The following is a 16,653-nucleotide window of genomic DNA, read 5'->3' on the forward strand; positions in this document are numbered from 1 at the left end:
GGTTTGAACAGTGATATAATTTGAGATTTGGATGTCTTGTTTTAAAAATCAGTTTTTTGCACTTATTTATTTATAAAGGGTACACTTGCCACAGCTCATCTGTAGAGGTCAGAGGATAATGTGAGAGAGTTGGTTCTCTTCCACCATGCATGCCCCAGGGATTCAGGTTGTCAGTTTTGGCTTTACCTGCTGAGTTGGCTCTCTACACTCCCTCAGTTTATTTTTTAGTTTTTTTTATTTATGGACGTGTATCTGTGTGAATGTGTGCACCTTTGTGCAGATACCCACAGAAGCCAGATCCCTTGGAATAAGTTAAAGGCAGTTATAAGCCACCCAACTTATATGCTGTGGATTATATGCTTGGATTCTCTGGAAGAGCAGGAAGTGCTCTTCTGAACCAACTTCCCATCCCTGTCTCTGCTACCCCCCCCACCTCCTTTATTTATTTATTTTTTTTTCTTTAGGCAGGGCCTTACTCTACAGCAGAGGAAGTCTAAAACCCATGACAATCCCTTACCTCAGCTGCATGGCTTACAGCCCTGTGGTATGATGCTTGCATAGCGTGTGTTAGCCTTGGGTTCAGACGGGAACTGACAGCTGTAGACTCTTAACAGTACAGGTGTGCACTGCCCTGCTGGGCTGGTAATGGTTCTGTTATGAGAACATTGTAGAGTGTACCCACACAAGAGAAGATTGCTGTGTCGACGGGTAGGACTGGAGAGAGAACTCAGCAGTTAAAAACACTGCCTGCTCATCCAGAGGACCTGTGTTCTGTTCCCAGCAATATCAAGGCGGCCCCAGAGATCTAACTCCCTTCTCTGTCCTCTGAGGGCACCAAACACACGCATGTTGCACAGGCAGGCATTCCTGCAGATAAAATATTAAACAAATGAATCTTCTTTTTATTTATTTATTTTTTGGTTTTTCGAAACAGGGTTTCTCTGTGTAGCTTTGCGCCTTTCCGGGAACTCACTCAGTAGCCCAGGCTGGCCTTGAACTCACAGAGATCCGCCTGCCTCTGCCTCCCGAGTGCTGGGATTAAAGGCGTGCGCCACCACCGCCCAGCTGTGAATCTTCTTTTTAATGTCACCAGGTAAGCGACGCTGATGCTGTTGGTTGATCTGGCCTTCACTCGGGTTGTCCGGCTCCCTGGAGTGTCCAGGTGCAGCTGTCGCTGAATCCGGCTCCACTCAGTGGAGTTCTTGCTGTTGTCGGTTTGCATTAGGCATGACCTCAGTTTTCCAGGCCGGCCCGAGCTCGCAGTCTTCCTGCCTCAGCCTCACAGTTAGCTAGGTCTGCACTACCAGGCCTGGCAGAGACCCAGTTTCTTGCTCCCCATTTCTTTGTTTGCTTGTTTGTGTGTGTGTGTGTGTCTGTGTGTGTGTGTGTGTGTGTGTGTGTGTGTGTGTGTGTGTGTGTGTGTAGACCTGTGAGCACAGGTACCTGAAGAGGTCAGAACAGGGTGTCCATGGTGGTCATGCTGAGTCGTCTCAGCATGGGTGCTGAGAACAAACCTGGGTCTTGTGTACAGCAGCTCTCTCTCTCAGTCACTGAGCCACATCACCAGCCCCTGCAGGGTGGTTTCTTTATGGCTATAGGAGTCAAGGAACTGTCCTTCCTATTGGCTTTAATTTGTCAGGGTTATAGGTGGGGGACTGAGACCTGTGTAAAACAGAAAAATCGTTTGGCTAACAAATATCAAAGGAAGCCAGGTGTGGTGGCACACGCCTTTAATCCCAGCACATGGGAGGCAGAGGCAGGCGGATCTGTGACTTTGAGGCCAGCCTGGTCTACATAGTGAGTCTAGGACAGCCAGAGCTACATAGTGAGACCCTGTCTCAAATAAAACAAATCCAAATAAACAAAAAAAATGATCAAGAGGCTGGAGTGCAGCTCAGCATTAGAACACTTGCCTGGCATGCACGAGACTGGGTTCCATCCCCATGGCTAAAAAATATAAAGAAAACCCCAATGGCTAAGCTGGCCTCAAATTCAAGGCCAAAATCACTGTGCCATAGGGGACAGGGCAGGGACTTGGTTTAAGAGGCTGAGAACTTGGACTGCTCACATCTAGGATGCTGATGTACCAACACCAGAAGGCATCTGAGCGTTTTGATGTCATTGACCTGGACCCTTACGGCAGCCCTGCCCCCTTCCTGGATGCAGCAGTGCAGGCTGTGAGTGACGGAGGTGAGGCTGGGCCAGAGCCTCCAGAATGCCCAAGCAGGTGCAGGGCCAGGGTGCTTCGAGGGTCATCACTGCCGCCCTTCCCCACAGGACTGCTGTGTGTCACCTGCACGGACATGGCAGTATTGGCCGGCAACAGCGGAGAGACGTGCTACAGCAAGTATGGGGCCATGGCCCTCAAGAGCCGGGCCTGCCATGAGATGGTGAGAGTCCCCCGAGCTGTCCTGGGGGCGGGACAGGCTGTGAGCACTCCTTCCTATACTGATGACTTGCTCGGTGTCCTCGGATGGCCAGGACTGGTCCATCCCAAGCTGTGACGTGACTGGCAAGCAGATCCTTGACTTCCTTCGTCAATGGGCAGGAGTGGTTAGGCAATCTTTTTTTTTCCCCCTAGCATTTGATAGTATAACCTTAAAAATAAATATTTTTGTTAGGTGTGTTGGTGTATTCCAGCACTTGGGAGGCAGAGGCAGATGGATCTCTTATGAGACCAGTCGGGTGTGTATTTTTTGTGTGTTGTGTGCCCATGGTGAACATATGGAAGTCAGGACAGCTTCCTAGAGTCCATTCTTTTTTTTTTTTTTTTTTTTTAATTTTTCGAGACAGGGTTTCTCTGTGTAGCTTTGTGCCTTTCCTGGAACTCACTTGGTAGCCGAGGCTGGCCTCGAACTCACAGAGATCTGCCTGCCTCTGCTTCCCGAGTGCTGGGATTAAAGGCATGAGCCACCACCGCCCGGCCGTCTAGAGTCCATTCTTGTCTTTGGGTCCTGTATCAGTCTTGGCAGGTGCCTTTACTTACTGAGCCATCTTGCCATCCCGAATTGAGGGTGCTGAGTACCCCAAGCAGGGGTCTCCTGCAGCTTCCTCTCAGGTGCTGGATTACGGGCACAGCTCTCAGAATGAAACTAGGTTTTCGTGTTGTGCCTGGGAATGGACCTTGTGCATGCACGGTGTCTACCACTGAGCCACATCCCCACCACAGAAGTTGTGGTGTTGAGGGTTTGAGATAGGCTCTCGTGTAGCCTAAGCTGGCCTTGAACTTGCTTTGTACCTGAAGATAACTCAAACTCCACATCCTCCCACCTCCACCTCCCAAATGCTGGGAAAAGAAAAAATCTTGGAGTGACTTTCCAAGGTCTGAGTTCTATCTTGGCTTAGTTGCCGGCTCTGCTGACCTCGCCTTTCTGGGCCTTAGTGTTGCATCTACAGGACAGGTGTGGGCATGGCGCCTACCCTGTGTGGTCACGATGGGAAGGTAAAGCAGTGGGGGAGGCAAACGTGGCATCCTGTCCTGTTCCATAAGATCCCTTGCTGTCTGTTGTAGCCTGGACAGTGCCACCATCTCTTCCCATCAGGCTGGACGTGCTCCTGACGCCACCCCCGTTGTCTGTGTGAAGGCACTCTCAGCTGGGGGGGGGGGGTCCGCCACCCCCATTGTCTGTGTGAAGGCACACTCTCAGCTCGGGGTGGGGGGGTCGCCACCCCCGTTGTCTGTGTGAAGGCATACTCTCAGCTCGGGTGGGTTCAGATCACCTGTTCAGGCTGAGGCTGCAGTCAGGTAGCGCCTGCCACCAGCCACAGAGACGGAATGGCATGGCTTTGCAGATGGGTAAACTGAGGAACAGCAAACACTGTTTGCCAGTGTCACACAGCCAGGAAATATGGGCTGTAAGCCAAGTTGCGTTCCCAAGCTTGTTCTTCCAGCACTAATGCTCACCCTGCCGCCAGGCCCTGAGAATTGTGCTGCATAGCCTGGACCTGCACGCCAACTGCTACCAGCGCTTCGTGGTGCCGCTGCTCAGCATCAGTGCCGACTTCTATGTCCGGGTTTTTGTGCGCGTTTTCACAGGCCAGGCCAAGGTTAAGTCCTCAGCCAGGTAAGCCCAGCGGCAGGAAGCTGATGAATTGATGGGGGAACCTTGGTGTCTGAAAAGGGACTGAGTTGGTCTGAGAGAGGAGTTGAGGTGTCGTGAGCACATCGGGGACTCACGGCCTCTCCTGGGCTTCTACAGCAAGCAGGCCCTGGTGTACCAGTGTGTGGGCTGTGGGGCTTTCTACCTGCAACGCCTGGGCAGAGCGTCCGGAGACCCTGCTGGCAGGTGAGCACGGTGGTTTGGATTGGAAGGACGTCCCAGGTCCCCACCCCTCCAGCTGCCTCTCCTCCAACGGCCTCTCCTTACAGGGTCAAGTTCTCTGCTGCCTGTGGTCCTCCAGTGACCCCTGAGTGTGAACACTGTGGACAGCGACACCAGGTGGGCCCAGGTCAGAGAGGCAGTGGGTCCAGGGTCCCAGCACGCATGTATTCATGCCCCTTGCTCATCTGTACCTTGTGTGTCTGCAGCTTGGAGGCCCCATGTGGGCAGACCCCATCCATGACCTGGACTTTGTGGGCCGAGTCCTTGAGGCAGTGACCACTAATCCTGGCCGCTTCCACACCTCCAAGCGGATCCAAGGTGTCCTGAGTGTTGTTACTGAGGTATGAATGGACATACAGGAGGAGGGGACTCCGACACAGGGAGGGGCCTGTCTTCCTGCCAGCACTCGATGCTACTCCATCCTTGCCTCTCAGGAACTTCCCGACGTCCCTCTCTACTACACACTGGACCATCTGAGCAGCACCATCCACTGCAACACACCCAGCCTTCTGCAGCTTCGGTGAGGGCCTTCGGGGGCAGCTTGGACCATCAGAGTCTAGTGTGTGCCCGGGGCAGAGCTGAGGCCTTGAGCCCTCCAGCAGGTGCTGTTTTTTAATTTTTATGAGTGTATGTGTTGCCTACACATGTATATGCACACCATGTGCATGCAGTGCCAAGGAGGCCAGAAGAAGGTGTCAGATTCCCCAGGACTGGAGTTACGGAGGATTGTGCGCCTTGATGTGGATACTGGGTTCCAAGCCCAGGGTCCTCTGCAAGAGCAGCAAGTGCTCTTTCTTAACCACTGAGTCATCTCCCTAGCCCCCAGCAGGTGGTTTGGTGTCACACTCAGTGACATGTCTTTCCTGTGAAAGAAACAGACATGCCGTTCCACGGGACCTGCTCTGGGGTCTAGCCTTCCCTTGTGGTCTCTGCTCCCAGGTCAGCTCTCCTCCACGCTGGCTTCCGAGTCTCTCTCTCCCATGCTTGTAAGAATGCAGTGAAGACAGACGCTCCCCCGCTAGCTCTCTGGGACATCATGCGTTGCTGGGTGAGGGCAGATGACTCCATGACTCGAGGCAGGAGGGCAAGGAAGGGATGGTGACTTGGGTGACCTCAGGCCTAGCATCTCCTTGACCTCTCTCCGCAGGAGAAGGAGTGTCCCGTGAAACGGGAGCGGCTGTCGGAAACCAGCCCGGCCTTCCGAATTCTGGCCGTGGAGCCCAGGTATGGACAGACATACAGGAAGGGGCGAGCTACCTCACAGGCATAGCAGGCCAGACCGACGCTGTTGGAGGGAAATCCAGACCCGCTGTCCCCTCTGTCCTTGCCCCATACCCTTCCCACTCTCCTGCACTGTCTCTCCTTCGGCCCTACAGACCGGGAGTGTCTGGGTCAGGACAAAGCACAGACCTTCCATGGCTGGCTGCCTCTTTGCTCCTAGCAGCCTGAACCCAGGCAGTCGGGCCATTGCTTCTCTCTCACTTCAGAGAATCCTTCTGGACTGCACCACCCTGCCAAGCATTGCAGCCTGACTTAGGTCTTTTACCAAAATAGTTATTGAGTGGCATGTCCTGACACAGTATGACGTTATTTTTTATTTCTTTGGGGTGCTGGGGATGGAACCAGAGCCTTGTGCATGCTGGGCAAGCGCTCTACCTGGACCATACCCCTAGCCCTGGTTACTTCTGATTTGTCTTGTTGCTTGTCCGTCTCTGATGCTGCAAACCCAGCTCCATTGAGACAGATCCAGGCCACTTTGTCAGAAATTCACTAGGAAATCCGGGTGTCACTCAACAAATGGAAGAACTCTGAGCCTGGTAGACCAATGGTGCTGCCTCAGGGTGGGCAGCTTCTGGGGCTGTCCGTGTTCACCCTGCATGGCTGCTGCCTCCAGTCCCCACCCTTTGTCCAGGCTGAAGGCCAACTTCAACATCCGGGAAGATGCCAACCCCAGCTCCCGCCAGCAAGGACTCAAGCGCTTCCAGGCCAATCCAGAAGCCAACTGGGGTCCCCGGCCCCGTGCCCGGCCAGGGTAATGTTGCAGAGGTGGGGCTTGTAGGGCTGGGTTGGCAGAGGCGACATAGGGTACCAGCCCCCGTCTCTGCTCAGGGGCAAGGCGGCAAGGAAAGATCTGGAGGAGAGGCGGAGGCTGCTACAGAATAAGCGGAAGGAGCCTGCTGAGGACCCGGCCCAGAGGGCAGCTCGCCTCAAGACATTTCCTTGCAAACGATTCAAGGAGGTGATTCTCTTTTCCACCCTCCCTGCCACAGAGCCAAGGGACAGGCTGACTGGCCCAGCAGGGGCCAGGGACTAAGGAAAGAAGCCCAGCCCCCCAGCCGCCCCCCCCCAGCCGCCCGCCCGCGGCCCCCCCCCCCTGCTCACAGCCTCCATTTTCCTGCCAGGGTACCTGTCAGCGAGGGGACCAGTGCTGTTACTCACACAGCCCTACAGCACCTGTGGCCTCTGCTGATGCTCCCCTCACAGACTGTCCAGAGACCACCCCCAAGATCCTCCCCGGACCAGAGGCTGCTGGTGGGGGCACTGCTGGGCCAGGTGTGGACTGAGACAATAAAGAGAAACCATTTTCTGCTGGTGTCATTTTGAGTGGGGAGGTTGTCTGCCTGGGGGACTCTGCCTGTGTTTGGGGGCGGGGCGGGCAGGGGCTGTTGTTCCTGCCTGACTGCAGTGTGATGTCTGTCTGCCACGGAAACTCATCTGGCAGTTCAGGAGAGTAGTTCATCAGGTGGCCACGGGGCGGCAGCCTCAAGCATGCTCGCCTGTCACCCTGCTGCCTCCCCTCTGACTATCCAGGCACCCCCCCCCCCACCTCCCCAGCACCCACAAGTCCCCCTGCAGTCTCTTATTGCCTGGTTTCTTGGGCCCAGCTCTCTCCAGTTGGTGTGGTGGCGGAAGCCAAACCGGAAGCAGGCACTCTGTGCATCCGCCCCAGACCAGGTGCTTCCTGCCCTGCCTGCTCCTCCGTGGGGTACAATCGCTGAGAACACAAGGCAGAGCAGGCGGCTGCCCAGACATCCAATGCAGAGGCTCCCCCTCCCCTAGAGCAGGGGTTAGTAATGCCAAGGGAGTTCTGGGGGTATATGCACCCTTCACCAGCTCTAAAGTGAGCCCGCTACAACAGTTCCTTTAGAGGAAGTCAGTGGGGGCAGTGACTTCAGCACTAATGAGGCTGGATGGCCACTGAGCACCTCCCTGAGTGTGCCTACAATTAACCAGATACGGGACATGGGACAGGCGTATTGTACTTCCTACAGTTCAGCTCCTCTTGGAAGCCTTTTTTTTTTTTTTTTTTTCCCCAGAGACGGTTTCTCCTCGTATCCCTGGCTGTCCTGGAACTTGGTCTGTAGACTGACCAGGTTGGCCTTGAACTCTGAGATCTGCCTGACTGCCTCCCAAGTGTTGGGATTAAAGGCATGAGCTCCTCTTTGGAGCTTTCAGCAGGGTTTCCAGGATTTGTAAAAGGTTTATTTATCGTTATGTATGTGACTTTTTCCTGCATGTATGAATATGTGCACCATATGCTTCTCTGGGACCCTCAGAGTTAAGAAGAGGGTGTCAGATCCCCTAGAATTGGAGCTAGGGGTGATTGTGAGCAACATGTGGATCCTGGTAACAGAACCTGAGTCTTCTGCAAGAGCAACAAGTGCTCTAACCACTGAAACATCTCTCCAGCCCCACCCCCCCCATTTCTAGAATTCAGAATGTCACTCCAGAATACCTGCCAGCAAGGGACACCACCCAGCTGTGGCGTGGCCTAGTGGCCCGGTATCTTGGGGAGCCTTGGAGCAGCTTCTGGGAAACACACAGCTCTGACACTCTGGATCCTACTCCCCTGGGCTTGGAAATACCTTGGAAGTGCCACAGGGCTCAGGACACCTGCACAAGCCCTGCCAGGACACAGCAAGGCAAAATTGCCAAACTGTCTCCTGGAGCCCTGTTCCTGGGTGCGTGGGGGATGGGGGGAAGCCCACAGGGGATCTGTAAAAAAGAGGAACTAGGCTGGAGGCTGGGGCCCTTGGGTCATGGGGCGTCAGAGGACCGGAAAGGGGCCCCTTCCACCCCCATCAGCACAGACACTGGGCAAGGGGTGGGGTTCAAAGGCAGAATAACCGCAGAGGACACCAGAGGCAGCCTTGCCTTGTTTCCTCTTTGTGTGAGTTTGGTTCCAGGGTCTCCTGAGGGCTAGGGTCTCCCAGTGCCAAGGGGAGCAGCAAGCCCTGAAGGGTGACGGCCCGCTCTGGCCAAGGTGGGCCAGGAGGTGCGCACTCCGTGATCCCTGCCTGCTGGTTTCCTCCGGGGTCGGCACAGCTCCTTATCAGGCGCGGCCAGGCAGCCAGACCCTTATCTGTACAGGCCCAGCATCCTCTGGCCTCTGCGCCAGGGGGTAAGAGGGAGGAAGCCAGGCTGTCGGGGGCGGGGAAAAGGCGGGTCGGTCCAGGAGCCGCTCACTTTCTCTTGGGGTTACCCACCACGCCGCCGCCACTCTGAGACTGCTCAGGCCCTCCGGAGCCCGGGAGGTGGCGCAGCCCAGCTCTGAGGCCCAACGGGACCACCTGGGGCACACTGACGGACTGGAAAATGGAAACCGCCTCCTAACCTGGATTGACAGCCCTGACTATACAGCACTCCAGGCTGTGAGAACTGACTGCTACAGGGTAAGAAGGACGCTTTGAAAGTTAGGAGGGAGAGTCTGCTCCTGCATTCTGTGTTCCTTAGTTCATTTATTCATTCATCAGCTGGGGCCCCCTAACTGAGGAGTCAGGGGATCTTCTCCAGCTGGGGAGGACAGGGCAGAGAGATAAGGGGTCACACCCTGTCAGGACACACCAGATCCTGGAGTCCAGCAAACGTGTTATGTAGGGTGCAAAAATCTGGATGCTGATGGGGTTAGGGTTACTGAGAAGAACTTTCAGCAAGGGCAGGGAGAGGTGGCACAGGGTGAATCTTGGAGTTTCAGGGGGTCTCAGAGTTAGTGAGGGGACCCTTGCCGTACCCCAGCTGCAGGTAGGAGACATTCTGAAAGGTGGGGAATTGGCTCAGAGGCAAGAAGCCCTTGACAAAGAGCCCTGGGCAGGCACTCAGAGGACCAATGCTGCCTAGCCCCTGGAGACACCCCCTCTTGTGGAGGAAGCCTCCCTTCATGTCCTTGTGAGTCTGGGTCTACTCATCCTTGACCACTGAGGAGTGAGCACCTCCCTCTCCTCAAGGTGCTCTCACTGAAGAGCTCAGTTAGGTCAAACACGTGGGAGAAAGATGGTCTCCGGCCTTCCCCGTAACTCTGCTCCCTCCCACAGGTTAGCATTCCATCCTTGGGTCCATGTGCCCACCCCAGGCCCAGGCAGAGGTGGCTTCCGCCATGGCTGAGAAAGCTGAGCTGGTGCGTGCCTCCAGCCCAGCGCCTGCTCCTCTCCCTACTCTGGCCTCACCTGGGCCCCTTCCTGCGGAGCCGGACCACCGAAACACATGCACCCCCTGGTTGCCTCCAGGTGTACCAGTGATAAACCTGGGCCATAGCAGGCCCACGGCGGCAGCCATGCCCACCACAGAGCTGAGTGCTCTCCGACCCTCCCTGCTGCAGCTGGCTGCCTTGGGAACAGCTCCGCCCACCCTGGCCCTGCATTACCATCCCCACCCTTTCCTCAGCAGGTCAGTGAGGAGCCGGGACTGTGGGCAGTGCTGAGGGTTGGTGGTCAGGGTCTTTGCCTACAAGGCGTTCATGACGCACAACCCCTTACAGCGTCTACATTGGGCCAGCGGGACCCTTCAGCATCTTCCCTAACAGCCGGCTGAAGCGAAGACCGAGCCACGGTGAGCTCAACTTGGCTGAGGGTGAGTGTGTGTGTATCCATGTGTGTGTACTTGGGGGTGCTTGCAGCCCAGGTCTGACTGGCCTGTCCTCTGCCACAGGGAGAGGTGTTTTGTGGAATGCACACACACCACCAACCCGGGACAACTCACACAAGTGATAGCCGATGCAACACCGCAGTGCTGAGGCTAGCTCGGCGTGGCGGGGGCGGTTTGTCCCTGTCATCCAGACTGAGGCAAGAGAGTCAGTTCAGAGGCCAGCCTGGGCTACATAATGAGTCCCAACAAACCAAGCCTTATAGCTAGTCATGGCCACAATAAGACACTGCAGCCACCAGATGACGCTCCCCAAGCCGAAAAGGTAGTGGTGAAAGAGACACCCTGGACTAGGATCACACAGAGCGACGAGACCACAGTCATCCTCAGAACCCCAGCCACACACACAGCACCCACAACCACATGGCATGATCTCACACAACCACAGCCATCAGATAGGCCACCAGTCACCCACAGGCCCACGGCAGGCAAGAGAACCGCTGCGAACCCAGGAACACATCCTTGTCATCAAGGCATGATCAGGCTCAGCAGCTCTGGTGTCTACACAGCCCACAGTCTGGGTTCAAGCCCAAGCTGGTGGTGTTCACTGAGGACAGCCGTGGGTGCCCTCCGGCCCCTAGGCTGACGCCATGCCTCGGGTCCTCAGGGCACCAACCCCAGAAGGTGGCTCGTCGCGTGTTCACCAACAGCCGAGAGCGCTGGAGGCAGCAGCACGTTAACGGCGCCTTCGCGGAGCTCAGGAAGCTGCTGCCCACCCACCCGCCCGACCGGAAGCTGAGCAAGAACGAGGTGCTGCGCCTGGCCATGAAGTACATTGGCTTCCTGGTGCGGCTGCTGCGAGACCAGGCGGCCGTGCTGGCCTCTGGCCCCAGCGCTGCCGGGCCCCGCAAGCCGCCGGCGCACCGGGGCGTGGAGGGCGGTGCGCGCTGCGGGGCCCGCCACAGGGTGGAGGCTGCGCGCTCGCAGCCCGTGCTTCCTGGGGACTGCGACGGCGACCCCAAGGGGTCGGTGCGCACCATCAAGATGGAGCAGACGGCCCTGAGTCCTGAGGTGCGGTGACCCAAGGCAGTGGCCCCTCACCTGCTGCGCAGTGAACTCCCTGTAAAGGGGACTGAGGTCGCCCAGATGAGGAAACGCCCTGTAGCTCTGGAAGGGTGACCGGCGACTCAGGGGCCCCGCAGACTTTTAAGGAAAATTTCCCACAGGCTACTTGAGGTGGCCTGGCCAGTGTCCTCTTCCCTGGGCCAAGGCCAGAGACTCAACAAAGCAAAGTGACTATGGGATCCTTAGGGGTGCTTGGAGAGGTGGGGAAGGGTCTGGAGGCCTTCGCAGCGGCGCCCCCTGCTGGAGGCGGGAAGCCCAGGACAGCGTGTGGGAGGAGGACCCACCCCAGCGAGCCCAACGGGTTGCGCTTGGTCCATGATCCTGTTAAGCGCGTTAACGAAGACTCAGACACTCTTGCATTTGTTTTTCTTTATTTCTTTATTTCACATACACATTAGCCATTCAATGGAGAAGCCGGAGAGAGTCAGGCAAAGATGGTATAACAGAAGCGCAGTGACGGGGGTGGGGCGGGGCGGGCGGAGAGGGGACAGACGGGCTGGCTGCCTACTTGCATTCCGCTAGGACACTGAAAACCCAGAAAACAAAACAGACAGTAAACTACCCTTGTTTCTTATGTATCTCAGTGCAGAGACGGGGGGGTGGAGGGCAGAGAGGGGAGACCAGGCTGAAAGAGGAGCAGAGGGAAGGGGACGCTAAGGGGGAAGCACACCAAATCCATTAGTACTATATATAGAGATACTCGTATATACTGCGTTTCTTAGCCTAAGAAGAAACTTGTTTGACGGGACGGGCGGCCTTTGCGGTCCGCGATGCTGGTGCTGGTGGGGCGCACGGATCTCCCAAGAGGGGCCAAAGCGGGGGCTGGCCCCGGCTGGCTTGCGGTGGGGGGCGCCCCTTGGGTGGATGGGGTGGGGGGAGCAGAGGTGGGGCTGGGGTGCCCCTAGGGCTCTCGATTGGGGGACAAAAGTTCTCATAACTTTATTGCTCCTTTATTTTTCTCTCGTGGGGGGGTCCGTTCAGCACGGTCGGGGTGGGGGAAACGGTGGGTCGTCTGAGCCACCCGGCCCCTCTGGGACCCAGAGCGCGGCGTCCGCTCCGCCAGCACGGGGGTGAGAACAAGGCACTAGGTCGGCCGGCCAGCGCGGGGGCGGGTGTGTAAGGCAGTCGACAGGGCTGGTTGCGGGGTGGGGTGGGGATGTGTGCCGGGCTGTGTGCGTGCGTGCGTGCGTGCGCGGGCCTGGGCAAATCGACCTGTCAGCGTGGCTGGACCTGTCCTGGAGCATCGGACCTCCCGGAGGGAGGGGAAGAGTAGTGTTCCGTGGGAAGGGGTCGGGGAGGAAACTACCAACTTGCTGAGCGCGCTCCTGATTAATGCTGGTGAGGGTCAAGTTGGCGTCTGGCTCAAAGAAGGGCGCTCGGAGTGGGGAGGAAGGGAAAAGGGACGTTTGTTCGTTGGCATTGACCTCTGCGGGGGAGGGGGCCGGGGACCCCCGCCGCGCCCCAGTGCCCGGAGGGGGAGGGGGCGAGGAAGGGGGAGGGGGCGCCCAGGGAGACCCGCGGCCAGAGCAGCCCAGCCGCGGGGCGCACGCCGCTGTCCCGTTCCGTTAAACTCAACAAAGAAGGGATATGCGTGTTCCTAACAAGTGCAGAATATTTAATTGATTCATAAACGTATGTATAATAGTTTGTGGGTTTTTAAAAACGTACTTTATAATGTAATAAGCACCAGGGTTTTTTATGTTTAATTATCTTAAAAATAATTTTCTCTCGTCCTTTTCCTTTTGATCTTGTGTTGGTTTTTTTTTTCATGTCGAGGTGTTTTTTAAAATATAAAATGTGAACGTTTTCTTCAGCCCTCCCACCGACCGAACGACGAAACAAATTAAAACCCCAGATTATCCTCGTCAACGCAGGAAAACGGCAAAAAACCAACCAATCAACCAAACAAACAAACAAAAAAGAAAAAACCCAGAGAACTATCAAAAAAAGGAAAAGAAAAGGAAAAAAAAAAAAAAAAGGAAAAACACTCAGCTTTCATCCCCGCTAAGGGCAGGGCAGGCCCAGTTCTTTTAGCGTCCCCAGAGCCGCGAGGACAGTACAACAAAAATAGAATTTTTTTCTTAATCTCTTAACATACAAAGATAGGAAAACTCTCTGATGCATTGCACTTGGTTCAATGAAAAAAAAAAAAGGTTAATTTCCCCTATATTTTTTTTTTGTGGGTTGTTTCCTCTCCTAATACGTCCCCACATCTGTCGCCCTCATCGTCCCTCGCCTGCCCCTCACAACACCACTTGGGAAAGGAGCGCCACCCCCACCCCACCCCGGTCCTCCCAGGAGTACCTCGCCGGGCACCTTGGGCCCCGGCCCAGCTGGCCTGCAGCTTCTGACCTCGCCCGGGGCTGCGCCCCGCAAACCCACAGCGCCCGCAGCCCGACTGTCTTCGACCGACCGAAGAGGCGCACGCGGCCGGACGGGCAGGGACCCTCTTTCGCTAGCTCTTAGCTCTGACCCTGTTTAGCCAACCGAACTGAAAAATCATTGCACTTTGACCGCGCGTCACGCCCGGCCCGCCCGGCCCCCCACCCTGGGGCTCCCTCCCCTCGCACAGGGAGGCCCCCCGCGGGATCTCCACCCGGGCCCTCGACGCCACAGGGGAGGGCTTCGCTCAACTTCCACACAGCGCCCCGCACAGCCGCCTCCCAGCCCCGAGCTCCCTGCACGCGGCCATTCGCCTGCTCAGGGCCGCGGCCTCACCAACTCGATTCTCAATAAATAAAGCCCACAACCCACCCCCACGTGGTGCAATGTTGGACCGACTTGCGGAGGATCCTGACCTGTGCTTTGTGTTTTCATACCGGAGAGGCGCAAGGCCTTGAGAACGGGCCTGGGAGGGGAGATGCAGGGAAGGAGGGAGGACTAAGGCACAGAAAGACAAGCCAGAGGGGCCCAGTCACCCTGGAGTGGGGGCTGGCGTGCTCGCGTTCCCCTCCCTCCCAGGGGGCTTCTCAAGACCCTCTGGACAAGCCTCCACCATCCCTTGCAGGAGGAGGGGGCTGGGAGGAGAGCTGCTTCCTGTGGTGTGTTACGAAATTGTTCCCAAGTTGCTCAAACAGAGGAGGAGTTCCCAACTGCAACAGTGAAAGACCCAAACAATGACGGCCCCACCCCTAAATAAAGAGGAAAGACATGACAGCTAAAATCTAGGGAGAAGTGGCCACGGGGTGTGGTGGGAAGGGAAGGGGACCAGAAAGCTCCAGAACACTCTTTTAAAAGGATGACACCCCCCACCCTCCACAGGAACTGAAAGTCTCGAGAGCTGGACGCCTACCTAGCGCAGGTGGAGGCTGCCTGGTCCTCCTCGCTCGGCTCCGGGGCCCTTTCGGCTCCACTCTCGGCCGGCCCCTGGAGGGCGGTGTGCGGCAGGGGCAGGGACAGGGCAGAGGGGCGGAGCGAGGGCACCTGCATGCAGGGCTGGGGTGCGGGGCGACCTGGGGCCGACTCCCTTCCCTAGGGGCGTGGCAGAGGGCAGCCCTCGCCGCCTACCGGGATGGAAGAGGGTGCCTGTGCCGGGCTGAGCGTCCAGTCCAGAGCATTCTGACTTTTTCCTGTGTGCTGTACAGAGGGGGTCCGGCCCGAGAACTGCCCGTGCGGTTTAGAGTGGGGTGGCAGAACACCCTCCATTCTGGACTCAACGCTGAATTCAGCTAGCTCCAAGGAACATCCCCCTGCCCACCCCGGGGCCATCCTCGCCTGGTCCAGAGCAGCTGGGGACAGAAGCCTGAGCAGAGGCTCCCAGGAAGGGTGAGAGGGAGAGGAGGGAGGGGCGAAGTCCGGAGGTGAGCTCGAATGTCTACTCCCATCATCCTTACGAGCTGTTCCTCTGGGCTCCTAGGGAAGCTCAGGTCCAGCGGAGGGTGGGGTCCCCAAGAACAGCGAGCTGGCTGCTCCTTCCCCGGAAGGCCGGGCTGGGTAGGAGGAAGGCAGCCTTGTTGCATCCTTTCTGTTTGTCCTCTGTTTAGCAGAGTCCGTTTAGCATGCTTCTTTCTGCTTGGCTGCTGGTGTAAGGTCCGCTGAGACCCCTTCCGAGGGCTCCCAGGACTGGGCTGCTTTGGACCGCAGGGGTACCCGGGCTGGAGGAGGAAGGGCTGAGTGGCTGACGACGTCTAAGTTTTGCTTTTCGGTGGGGCTGGGCTGGGGGATATTTCCATGTTTCAAAATTTCTTCTCCCCCCTTTTGAGGAACCTCTTTTTTTTTTTTTTTTTTTTTTTTTAATTTTGTTGTTTCTTTGTTGACCTTAATCAGAGGAACCAGGACTGAAACGGGACCAGGAAAAAAAAAAAAAAAAGCGACAATGAGAACAGCTTGGGCGGGTCCCAGTTCCTATCTCACCCCACCTGGCCCTATGATCCCCAACCTCGACAGCGAGCTCAAGTGGAGGAGCCAGGGTGCTGGGCAGCTGACCCCAATGGAGGAAGCCAGCCCATTCTCCCCACCCTCTGAGGGAATCCCCCCCGGACCCAATCCCCAGTGCAAGAGTCCAGCTGGCCTTCCCGTGGGCACTGTGCCCAGCGGGTGGGACCCCCATGGCTGGCACTGGCAAAGACCTGGGATCTGGCCATGTTTGCAATTGTTTAGGTTTTGTGTGGGACCTGGAAGGTGGAGAGGATGCCAGGCTGGGGCTTTTGTACCCACAGGGGTTGGGGGAGTAGGGTGGGGGTGGCCCAGCTTGAGTTCTTGCTGAGTTTTCTGTCTCTTTGGATTAAAAGCAGAAATTCACGTCTGTACATCCCAGCCAACGTTCTGTCCCTCAGTCTAAAAGGCTGGGGGCAGGGAACCACATGGCTTCAGTTCCTACAGGGGCCAGACCTGGGGGAGGGGACCAGGGCCCACCCACCCAGCACGATTTGGGGCCTTCAGGACACCAAACTGGAGAAAGAGCCTGAAGCGCCCTGCGGTGGGCATTGCTTCCCTACGCCGCCAGCAGGGGGCGCTGCCTTCCCGTGTATAGGGCCCTCCTGGCAGTGAACACTCAGTCCACACAGGGTGGACCCCTGGGGCTGGCTGCTTGGCAACGCCCTCCATCAAAGGCTCCACTCTGGTTTCCTGCCCAAGGGAGAGTGGAGGACTTTTCTCCAGACCTACTCCCGTGCTTGGGTATACCTGGCAGTACCTTCACAACAAAGTGAGGGTCCCCGATGTCACAACACAGACTTGTGTCTACAGGACCAGGCAGTGCCAACTACAGAATATACATGCCAGATACTGCCTCATTCCATCCTTGCCCCAAGCCCACACTGATGCCAGGTACACTTGGGATGGGTAACCTTGACCTGCTTGAGGTCAGAGCCCTCGGATGACTTAAAGGGACTCTAATGCGGGAAGT

The 16,653-nt window shown here is 56.8% G+C and overlaps 3 protein-coding genes across 17 annotated transcripts in view; 2 read left to right on the plus strand and 1 right to left on the minus strand.

Annotated features, from left to right (window-relative positions):
• Nucleotides 1–6,909, plus strand: part of Trmt1 (tRNA methyltransferase 1) — a 14,040-nt gene extending 7,131 nt beyond the window's left edge. For 6 of the 7 annotated variants that reach the window (XM_042277426.2, XM_015989565.3, XM_076571865.1 and 3 more), the window contains 12 exons: nucleotides 2,075–2,190; nucleotides 2,278–2,390; nucleotides 3,916–4,064; nucleotides 4,200–4,286; nucleotides 4,370–4,439; nucleotides 4,529–4,663; nucleotides 4,757–4,842; nucleotides 5,262–5,370; nucleotides 5,470–5,546; nucleotides 6,235–6,354; nucleotides 6,432–6,561; nucleotides 6,725–6,909. In XM_042277426.2, the coding sequence (XP_042133360.2) occupies nucleotides 2,075–2,190; nucleotides 2,278–2,390; nucleotides 3,916–4,064; nucleotides 4,200–4,286; nucleotides 4,370–4,439; nucleotides 4,529–4,663; nucleotides 4,757–4,842; nucleotides 5,262–5,370; nucleotides 5,470–5,546; nucleotides 6,235–6,354; nucleotides 6,432–6,561; nucleotides 6,725–6,886 (1,354 nt within the window). In that variant the 3' untranslated portion in view covers nucleotides 6,887–6,909. The remainder of the gene's footprint in view (nucleotides 1–2,074; nucleotides 2,191–2,277; nucleotides 2,391–3,915; nucleotides 4,065–4,199; nucleotides 4,287–4,369; nucleotides 4,440–4,528; nucleotides 4,664–4,756; nucleotides 4,843–5,261; nucleotides 5,371–5,469; nucleotides 5,547–6,234; nucleotides 6,355–6,431; nucleotides 6,562–6,724) is intronic. The other variant, XM_076571867.1, reaches the window with a different exon arrangement.
• Nucleotides 6,910–8,017: 1,108 nt separating this feature from the next.
• Lyl1 (LYL1 basic helix-loop-helix family member) lies at nucleotides 8,018–11,665 on the plus strand. 2 transcript variants are annotated; one of them, XM_006996222.4, is made up of 4 exons: nucleotides 8,018–8,995; nucleotides 9,635–9,986; nucleotides 10,078–10,169; nucleotides 10,849–11,665. In XM_006996222.4, the coding sequence occupies exons 2-4, from the start codon at nucleotides 9,658–9,660 to the stop codon at nucleotides 11,259–11,261; spliced, it is 834 nt and encodes a 277-aa protein (XP_006996284.1). In that variant the 5' UTR covers nucleotides 8,018–8,995; nucleotides 9,635–9,657; the 3' UTR covers nucleotides 11,262–11,665. The 2 variants fall into 2 exon arrangements, with proteins under 2 accessions (XP_006996284.1, XP_015845061.1); XM_015989575.3 differs by having other exon boundaries at nucleotides 10,078–10,148.
• The window catches only part of Nfix (nuclear factor I X), a 97,084-nt gene continuing 92,091 nt past the window's right edge, over nucleotides 11,661–16,653 (minus strand). For all 8 annotated transcript variants that reach the window (XM_076571870.1, XM_076571872.1, XM_015989571.3 and 5 more), the window contains one exon: nucleotides 11,661–15,583. In XM_076571870.1, the coding sequence (XP_076427985.1) occupies nucleotides 15,569–15,583 (15 nt within the window). In that variant the 3' untranslated portion in view covers nucleotides 11,661–15,568. The remainder of the gene's footprint in view (nucleotides 15,584–16,653) is intronic.

Source organism: Peromyscus maniculatus, chromosome 5 (assembly GCF_049852395.1).
Source record: "Peromyscus maniculatus bairdii isolate BWxNUB_F1_BW_parent chromosome 5, HU_Pman_BW_mat_3.1, whole genome shotgun sequence".
In the NCBI taxonomy this organism is placed as follows: Eukaryota; Metazoa; Chordata; class Mammalia; order Rodentia; family Cricetidae; genus Peromyscus; species Peromyscus maniculatus.

Excerpts from the sequence above, each read along its gene's own strand:
- Lyl1 (XM_006996222.4), top strand. The coding sequence starts at position 9,658 with ATGTGCCCACCCCAGGCCCAGGCAGAGGTGGCTTCCGCCATGGCTGAG. Across the intron at positions 9,987-10,077 it reads CCCCACCCTTTCCTCAGCAG|CGTCTACATTGGGCCAGCGG; the intron begins GTCAGTGAGGAG and ends AACCCCTTACAG. Across the intron at positions 10,170-10,848 it reads TGAGCTCAACTTGGCTGAGG|GGCACCAACCCCAGAAGGTG; the intron begins GTGAGTGTGTGT and ends TCGGGTCCTCAG.